The 10351-nt window shown below is 41.9% G+C and overlaps 1 protein-coding gene across 1 annotated transcript; it reads left to right on the top strand.

Annotated features, from left to right (window-relative positions):
- Window positions 1-5796: 5796 nt before the first annotated feature.
- On the top strand, window positions 5797-10142 carry lgals2a (lectin, galactoside-binding, soluble, 2a). The gene is made up of 4 exons (XM_084570855.1): window positions 5797-5846; window positions 8446-8525; window positions 8611-8782; window positions 8966-10142. The coding sequence occupies exons 1-4, from the start codon at window positions 5838-5840 to the stop codon at window positions 9110-9112; spliced, it is 408 nt and encodes a 135-aa protein (XP_084426981.1). The 5' UTR covers window positions 5797-5837; the 3' UTR covers window positions 9113-10142.
- The last annotated feature ends 209 nt before the right edge of the window (window positions 10143-10351 follow it).

Here is a 10351-nt window from a genome sequence, read left to right as displayed (position 1 = left end):
AAGCAGAGAAAACATCTAAGGAGATTGTAGAAACTACTAAAACTGGGTTAAGAACTGTCCAAGGCATTATTAAAAACTGGAAGGATAGTGGGGAACCATAGCATCAGATGAAGTGATGCATCCATCATGCCTAGTGTCTACTGTACAAGCCTGTGGGGGCAGTGCAAGGGTCAAATCATTGGCATGCATCAAGCAGAGAGACATCTAAGGCAGGGGTCTTCAGCGTTTTCCAGGCCAAGGACCCCTACACTGATGGAGCGATTGAGTGGGGACCCCCTACTTATGTATATGTGTATTTAAAGACATTTAAATTTATGTAAAATAAAAATTTGCGATCGCCATGCAGTACCTCGAGGGGTCATGGACCCCCTGTTGAAGACCTCTGATCTAAGAAGATTGAAGAAACTACTTAAACTGGGTTAAGAACTGTCCAACGCATTATTAAAAACTGGAAGGATAGTGGGGAACCATCGTCTTCCAGGAAGAAATGTGGTCGGAAAAAAATCCTGAGTGATCGTGATTGATTGTGACCAAGACAGCAGAACTCCGGGCTATGTTTAATAGTGAAAGTAAGAACATTTCCACACGTACAATGTGAAGAGAACTCAAGGGATTGGGACTGAACAGCGGTGTAGCCTTAAGAAAACCACTAATCAGTGAGGCTAACTGGGAAAACAAGCTTCAATTTGCTAGGGAGCATAAACATTGGACTGGATCAATGGAAGAAGGTCATGTGGTCTGATGAGTCCAGATTAACCCTGTTCCAGAGTGATGGGGGCATCAGGGTAAGAAGAGAGGCAGATGAAGTGATGCACCCATCATGCCTAGTGTCTACTGTACAAGCCTGTGGGGGCAGTGCTATGATCTGGGGTTGCTGCAGTTGCTCAGGTCTAGGTTCAGCAACATTATGTTGTCCAAAGAATGAGGTCAGCTGACTACCTGAATATACTGAATGACCAGGTTATTCCATCAATGGATCATATTCCAAGATGACAATGTCAGGATTCATGGGGCTCAGATTGTGAAAGAGTGGTTCAGGGAGCATGAGACATCATTTTCACACATGGTTTGGCCACCACAGAGTCCAGACCTGGCTTTGTCCAGTGGTCAGACTCTCCCATCATCAATACAATCTTTGATCTTGGTGAAAAATAAATGCAACACTGGATGGAAATAAATCTGGTGACATTGCAGAAGCTTATCAAAACAATGCCACAGAGAATGCGTGCTGTTTTCTGCTGAGACAATACAGCAATACAGAAATACCTTGTTTAAAGTGAGAGATATGGAAGTGTAGCCAAAACACAGCACCAGTTCTAAGCACTCCATGTGTTCCCCTTAGGCAATAAAGCAGCGAAGCTGAGCAAAGCTACTGTGCGGTAACAGCTGCTGCTTGTTTACTACGGATGTGTGAGCAGTAATATCATTAACAGAGTCTCTGCAACAGCGTTCTGAGTCACTTGTTTCCCTGTACGTCAAATGACACAGTGCTGTTGTTTTAAAGCCGCAAAGAGTTTTTGTCTCCTCCTGGCAATATGCGAGTTATATGTGAGATACTACATACAGCGTGTCTACAATCCGTCATTCCTATCTCTTCTTCTGGTGCTTTCCAGTGACGAAAACGAAACGAAATACCTGAGTGGTGGCTGTACCTGTAACTAACCTTTCTACTGAACGCAGGGTTTATGTTTTATCCAGAGGTATTCATAGAACCCAGGTTACAGTTATAACTTTAGGTATAAACAGTTGATTCCCCCAACAATCATTGCCAGTTAACAAAGCCAAATCCATTGATGGTGCCACAAAAACTAATTGTGTTATAAAGCAAAACACAAGAGAGACTGACATGTCTCAAATGAGCTTAATCAGCATTATGTGAATCTGTTGTAGTTCCTTAGTGTGACCCCTGGGTGGCAGTAAACACTCAGATAAACTGAAAACTGACAACCCAGGATCAAGCCGCAAATAATATTAATTAATTTAGTCCAGAAAGCAACAGAAAGGTGTTATTTACACAAGATGCAGGTATATGTAGAGAAGTGACTGTGCTGGAGCTTAAGTGGTGCTATGTCCTACATGGTATGTACACAGTTAAAGAAGTATGTGCATTGTATGTTGTGACAGGATATTGTGCAGGATATTTACAGAGTAAATGTAAGGGAGTAAATCTAAATGACTAGCAAGCAAGTACGGCATGACAATGAATACAATTATTCACAAAGACATGAGTATTTTTATTTTTTTTTTCATTTTAGTTATTTTGTGTTTAAGTTTGATTTTTGATTCAGTTCAGTTTCTGTTAGCAAGTAGAGGAAACGGTTTGATTCCGTCCTCTTCTTCCAATGGCTCATTTTCAGTCAGAGGCTCCTGGGTCAAGGTGTGAATGGAGGTGAAACCTCTTGGACTTATAACCCTAACGCTTCCTAATTGTAAACTTAATAGGCTCCAACCCTCACAAACTTAAGAGGCCCAGACAAATGGCCCCAAAATATTAGTATTCTACAAGAGTTTGTGGTTGTGGCACACTGAGGGGCCACAGAGGAATTGGCCTCAATTGTCTGTGAAGCTGAAGCCGCAAACAACATTACGAAACATTAACAGTAAGTCTTGTCCAGTTGCCCTTGTTTTCAGAATTTTCGGACCAGTTCCTCTTTTTGGGTGTGGCGCAACGAAACACACTTACTGTTAATTTTTAACTTTTATTTGATGACCTTGGTTATAGTTTCTTTCTCATTTCCAGTACTTGTCGGGGCCAAACTCTTGCAGCATGCTAATGTGGTGGTGCTATTTGTCTGTGAAGTTTGGGTTAAACAAATCCAAGTACTGGGCCATTTGTCCGGGCCTTATACCGTGTTGATACCATTTAAATTTAGTCTAGGGGTAGGGTTTAACACTTGTCTAAGATGGTTCAGTTTTATTTATTGATTGGTTAGGGTGAGGGGTGAGGGAATGCTTTATGATAATGAAACGTCTTTTCAAAGATAGAAGTGCTATTTTGTGTGCCCCTGTGTCATCAGATCTGCTGACTGTCTTGAGACTGGGCCTTGGAGCAAGAGGAAATGTATCACAGCCTTGTGGTGCCCCTCTGAACTCCTGAACCACCATTTCCCAGTCACGAGCCACATTAATACAATTCATCATGTAAATAGATCGGATCCTTTAAATGGCTTCAGATAGATCCATTGGCCTGGACGGTCCGTTGACTCACCGATAGATGCAAGCTCTTCAAGATAAGAACAAACTGCAGACTGTTTGCACAATCCAAACAGCTGAGCTAAGTTCCACGGGGTGATGTGTAATCCTGGGTACTTCTTGAATGCACAACTGCAAAGAACTACAGTACAATAACAGGACTTGATATTCTTAGACAAAAAAAAAAAAAAAAACTCACCCACTCTAATATTTCGTTGGACCTCCTTTAGCTTTGATTACAGCACGCATTCCCTGTGGCATTGTTTCAATAATCTTCTCCAGTGTCACCAGATTTACCTCCATCAGTGTTGCATTCATTTTTCACCAAGATCTTGTATTGATGATGGGAGAGTCTGACCACTGCACAAAGCCTTCTCCAGCACATCCCAAAGATTCTCAATGGGGTTAAGGTCTGGACTCTGTGGTGGCCAATCCATGTGTGACAATGATGTCTCATGCTCCCTGAACCACTCTTTCACAATCTGAGCCCCATGAATCCTGACATTGTCATCTTGGAATATGATCCATTGATGGAATAACCTGGTCATTCAGTATATTCAGGTAGTCACCTGACCTCATTCTTTGGGCAACATAATGTTGCTGAACCTAGACCTGAGCAACTGCAGCAACCCCAGGTCATAGCACTGCCCCCACAGGCTTGTACAGTAGGCACTAGGCATTACGGGTGCATCACTTCATCTGCCTCTCTTCTTACCCTGATGCCCCCATCACTCTGGAACAGGGTAAATCGGGACTCATCAGACCACATGACCTTCTTCCATTGATCCAGAGTCCAATGTTTAGGCTCCCTAGCAACTTGAAGCCTTTTTTCCAGTTATCTTCACTGATTAGTGGTTTTCTTAAGGCTACACAGCTGTTCAGTCCCAATCCCTTGAGTTCCTTTCACACTGTATATGTTGAAATTCTCTTATTTTAACTATTAATCATAGCCCTGAGTTCTGCTCTTGTTTTTGTTCCATTTGATTTCACCAAACGTTTAAGTGATCGCCGACCACAATCGATAAGGATTTTTTTCCGACCACATTGTTCCTTGTCCATAACGTAGCCATTCACAGCGGTTAGCTGCATTTATATTAGTACCATTAACCAAAGATTGATTGAAAGTTTGGCTTAAGCCAAAAGGGAATGACCACGGAAAGACAAAGAACAACAAACAAGAGAGATGCAAGAGAAAAGCTCCATTTCCCTTCACTTACAAACAGCTTCTTTGTCCAGTCTTTTCCGCTTGAAGGGGCTCAATGACGGCGCAAACGTGGACAAGATTAGCCTAAATTTCAGGTCGTTGCACATGTTTTTGACACCGTGTATAGCTACAATAGTCAGGAATGCTTCTACCACAGTCTGAGTAGCACAAGCGGCAACCAAAGTACTAGAAAAAGTTCCTGGAGTGTCCACTTGACTCTCCATAAGTGAGTCAACCCATGGACCTAAACAGTTCAGCTATCCAGCAAAAATAACCATGTTTGCAGCCCTGGTACATAAAAAAAAACAAAAAAAACAAAAACGCTTTAGTCTTTAATTTTTCCACTCATGACAAGTTTACAGGGGAGAATCTTTATAGATCTCAACTATTTTAATGTAAGGCTTAAAGTTATGTAGGATTAAGGGTGCGGTCAGTTTGGCTCGACAGGCTGATGCCGTCTCAGGTTGCCAGCTGTCTGCATCGGCTTCATCCGTGGCTAGCCTCAGCTCCATTCATGCTCCACCTCTTTGACCATTTTTAAATGGGTTTGACAGAGTGAGACGCTGGAAGATGGCAATGGCCAGAGACGCCACACTGAGCTTCTAAACTTTAGGAAATCTACGGGTGATGGCATGGAGGGTTTGTCTTTATATTTCACTTAGTGAATGGCCTGGCACCGGCACAGTACCAATGAATTAAAGATTTAAATTAAACTTTCAATCCAAAGCGCCATCATTTCATCACATGAACAGAAAAAAAAGAGAAAAAAGAAAAGAATAAATACTCCTCAACTGTTGTGACTTTAAAGTTGTATTAGTTTGTGACACACAGGAGTGAAGAAGTGTGGGGCTTTGACTCATGGCAACTGAAAGTGAACCCTGCCGCTGGCTGTGAGTCAAATCATTCTGGATATCTGACTCGCTTTCAACATTTCCCTCTGCCTCACTTCTCTCTTAACTAAACTTCGCTTCCTCTGCAGTCACACAGAACTCTTGCGCTACACAGTGACTTACAGGCTATTTACAGTAGGTGGACATTAAGACAGCTGGCTGTGCCAAATATTTGTCCGTCTCCCTGGAAACAAATTCATTTCTATTTTTGTCCCGTTGCCTCTCGCAGTCAGTCTCAACTCCGCCAGTTTACAGTCTAACAGTCTCATGTCAGTAAATGGTCCGTCACTAATTAGCCCGGCTTCGCAGAGGTCTGCAAAAAAACCTGTTGGACGCTAAATGAGTTATTGATGATGTATAACTGCACCCCGGAATCATTAGGTTGGTGTCCAGCAGTGATGCAGTTCTATTGGCTGTTGGAGACGTCCCTCGGGCTGAAGGACCCTCCCCCCGTCGTATATATTACAGTCTCCAGTCAGGGTGCAGAGAGGCGAGGCCCTGCAGCACTCTCACTTTTTCTCAGCTGGTTTTGACTGACTACATCTGCAAAGATGATGAAAGTAAGTAGAATTTTTCACCTCTATATTCCTGTATGTCATATTTCATTGCTGTATCTTAAACCGACAGCTAGTGTTAGCTTATGTTTTATATCAGGCTAACTTAACCAGCTACACTAAGCTTTAACACTCTTTTATTTAGCTTTCGAGAGCTTGTGAGTTTATTCTATTGCCTTTTATGGTCAAAATATTCACATGCACTTTATTCGCCTTTTAACGGAATTAAGCTTTCCCAGCTGCTGCAAATCCATCTTGTCACACTCTCACACAGTCTTTAGATAACACTGCAACGGACATGCCTGTTAACATTTGTCCATTTCATTCCAATCATGCCTCCTCTACGTCAGCATCAGAGCCGAACCCAGGCAGCAGTGCACTCTGGTCCCATAAACTGGTTCATAAACTGAGCAGATAATAATACAGACCTTGTGGTTTAAATCAGATTCTTAAATCATATTAGAGGGTGAAATGAAATAAAGAAATAAAATGTGAGGACCAGAATAGATGCTACGATACTCTGCATGACCTCTTGGAGTGTCAGTCAGCAGAAGCCATCTCCCTGTCACTGTAGGTGCCTGTTCTAGCAGGATGACAGTCACAGTGGAGTAATGATTCATTGAAATCATTTATTTATTTGTGGCTGTTAGATTCTGTGCATATTTAGAGTGTTGCTGCCAGTGAGATGTGGGATGAATTGGTGTGTACAGTATAAAACAATACAGTGTGGGGAGGGTTTTGATAGACAGAGATGTAGGGTACCTGCCAGCTCTGACCTCAGCCCAGTTCAAGCCCCAGTGCTACCTATCTGTTATACTTTACATGTGGACGTTAACATGAAAACGACGTCTTGTCAGCCTTCTCCCTCCCTCTCTTTCATTTCACAGGTTGTCTGAACTTTCAGATGATTTTCAGTTCATTTCTATTCACACGGAGGCAATAACAATCCAAACTGTCTCAAGACACTTTGAGAAACCCAGAGTCTCCAATAAGTGGTAAGGGAGAGGCCAGTAGAAAGAAAGGAAAAGAGGGAGGTGGGGCCGAAGAGGAGGAAGTAGATGAGAAGAGACGAGCAGAAGCAAGCAGATGATATAATACAAACTAGAATACATGATACTTGGTGATGCCTGAAACATGGGAGATTGAAAATCCAGGACAACAGATGAGAAACATGCGGCCAAAACAAATGAGAAACATGCGGCTTCGCAGGTCAGAAACAACCAGCTTCAAAGATCAGAAACAACCAGCTTCAAAGATCAGAAACATGCAGCTTCAAAGATCAGAAACACGCAGCTCCGCAGATCAGAAACATATAGCTTCAAAAATCAGAAACACGCAGCTTCTAAGATCAGAAACATGCAGCTTCTAAGATCAGAAACATATAGCTTCAAAGATCAGAAACACGCAGCTTCTAAGATCAGAAACATGCAGCTTCTAAGATCAGAAACGTATAGCTTCAAAGATCAGAAACACGCAGCTTCTAAGATCAGAAACACGCAGCTCCGCAGATCAGAAACACGCAGCTCCACAGATCAGAAACATATAGCTTCAAAAATCAGAAACACGCAGCTTCTAAGATCAGAAACATATCGCTTCAAAGATCAGAAACACGCAGCTTCTAAGATCAGAAACGTATAGCTTCAAAGATAAGAAACATGCAGCTTCTAAGATCAGAAACATGCAGCTCTACTAGTCAGAAACATGCAGCTCTACTGGTCAGAAACATGCTATATCAGTAAAAGTTAAACTGTATCAACTAAAGAAACTTACTTCTAATGTCTTTAAAATCATGTTCAGTGGGAATATTTAGGCTCTTGACTTCATAATATTGTCAACATTTGCAGCAACAGCCTCATTGTTTAAAACTCACTCAAGTAATTAGAATTCCTCACGAATAAAAGTTGGGCACCGACCGCCGTCTGAAATTTGTTAAGCTTTGTTAAATACATATTTTTTCCTGAAATGATAAAGCATACACAAGAACTGTGACCCTCTTTAATACATCACTGTCACTGTGTTTCAGACCAGAACATAAATGTGTGCCAAGCTCTAAGCTCTTATAATCAGATTGTTCTGATGTCTGCTAACATACTTCTTTTTTTCTTTTTCTTTTTTTTTGTGAAAAACCTAAAATTCTCAAAGGGCTGCTATTTTTGTAATATTTCACATCATCTTTGATCTGTGTTTCACAACTAAATAACAGATTGCTAATTTCATAATCAAGGCAAAGCTCAGCGTTCCCCTGCCACATGTACAGCATCAACTGGGCAGCAATTGTTTTTTTTTTTTGCTGTGATTGCACTTCGGAAACTTTTCCTTGGTGAATCCTGATGAGTTTTCCACATACGTAGCCAACACGGGCTTGTAGAATGTCCATGGCAACAGGAGGACAAAAAAAGCAGCTGGAATCTTTGACCAGGCGGTGAATGAGTGGAGTTTAATCGAAAACACATGTCTGGATGAAGCGAGGGTCGGCGAGTTGGCTGAAGCCTCCTGGTTTCTGCCTGAAGCTGCAACAGTAATTATCTCTAGTGAAACCTGGTTGTGTTAGCGCACAATAACGTACTGTTTCACCACCACCCCTCCGCCCTTTTTTTCCTCGCAGGATCTGATCATAAAGAACATGTCCTTTAAGGTCGGACAAACATTGACCATTGTTGGAGTCGCTAAACCTGACGCTTCCAAGTAAGTAACCTTTACTTTGTTCTTGAAATAAGTAGAAAAAAAACAGAAAATAATGCAGAAATGTTTGTGTTTGTGTGCACTGTAGCTTTGCACTGAACATCGGCCCCAGTGAGGAGGAGATTACAATGCACATCAACCCTCGTTTTGATGCCCACGGAGACGAGAATATAATTGTGTGCAACTCCTACCAGGGAGGCAGCTGGTGTGAGGAGCAGCGGGAGTGCTGCTTCCCTTTCCAGCAGGGGGAGGAGTTCAAGGTGTGTGTGTTTGTGTCTGCAAAGCCTCTTTTACCTCTGTTAGCGACCTCTATTGGAAAGCGCGTGTTGCTGCATCTTTATTATCAATTGTGCATCAATTTCTAGACTCATCAGATGTGTTAAATGTGTTAATTGACAGTAATTAATATTCTCTGTGTTTTCCTCATCCGTCCTGCCATTTAGATTGTCATCGAATTCACCCCTTCTGAGTTTGTGGTGACTTTATCGGACGGCTCTGCCATCCACTTCCCCAATCGCATGGGCGCTGAGAAATACCAGTTCATCAGCTTCGACGGGGAGGCTCGCATCAGAAGCTTTGAGATCAAGTAAAACCTCCACCCTGCACCAATTAATGGATTGAAAACCTTCTTTTCTTTTGTACGGCAGCAGTAACATACATGTCGCCCGACGCTCTCTCAGATTCCTGAGCACACGTGGAGCCAGCCTTACACGCTTATCACATACACTCATATGATGCAGGAAATTAGTTTGTCGAAAGCAGATGCGAGCAGCCGTGAGGATGGGTAGGTGAGACAGAAACGTAGTATTGACAGTATTGAGTAAGTGACTGCTTTTTCTACACAGCTGACAGAGCTACTAGCTAAAAACACAGAGTAGCTTCAAGCCAAAGCGTTAAATAAAATGTGATCATATTTTCTTTAATTGTTTCATAACCGTTTGTTTTGCCAGACATTCCAGACTTGTAACTGCTACCCTGTAACAGCATCTATTAAAGCGTGTCCTTTTGTGAGCAGACATGACTTTGGCGACTTCTTGTTCCACAAACATGCTATCTAAATGTTCCTTCCTTGCCGGGTCAAATGTTTAAACTTTAGTCAAATATGCACCGACACAGAACTGGCATGTCATCCGTTTCTTTGTTCTGCACCCTCTATTGTAGTAGTTTGCAGGATCCAAACTAAACTGCAGCTGTATTTACCCTTTTAGCCACTAGATGTCAGCATTGCTGTACTTATGTGATTTAGTAGACGCATGGCTTCTCCTTGTGTGTTATCATCTCAGTGAATTTGATCCTGTGAAGTTGTTTTTCCAGTCCTTGAGGGATTTCATGCTAGTTACAATCCTATCTTCCAGCGTCACTTGCATTTTTCTGCATTTACAATCCTCCTTGTGAATCTTGCATTAAATGTAGCATCAATATCTAGCTGCTAAATTGCAATGCCCACAAACAACTGATGCCGGGCGGCTATAAGCAGATAATAGGTGCCCGCTAAATTCAGGATTAATAGCTTTTAGTTTAGATGCAAAGGAATATGTAAGTGGACCATTAAAACATTGTCGCATGGTCAGTAGAAAAGAATGTAAAGGACAATTTAATTAACATTTAATAAACATAAAAGTTGACCAATCGCCTGCGAATTAAATAAATAATAAATACCAGCAGAAACGTTTTTTGGGTCCTTTACTTTCGTTCTTTCTGTCTCTGTCTGCAGGGAGATGTGAAAAGGTTTTGACAGTTTGGAATGACACTTCCTGTTGTTGCATATGTGAACATATAGGACCATATGCGAGGTTTGGTAGAAGTCAATAGATCTTCATGTAAAGAAC

The sequence above is a fragment of the Chelon labrosus genome (genome assembly GCF_963514085.1).
Source record: "Chelon labrosus genome assembly, chromosome: 21".
In the NCBI taxonomy this organism is placed as follows: Eukaryota; Metazoa; Chordata; class Actinopteri; order Mugiliformes; family Mugilidae; genus Chelon; species Chelon labrosus.
Note: the sequence above shows the minus strand (reverse complement) of the source record. Positions and strands in the feature narration are given on the sequence as shown.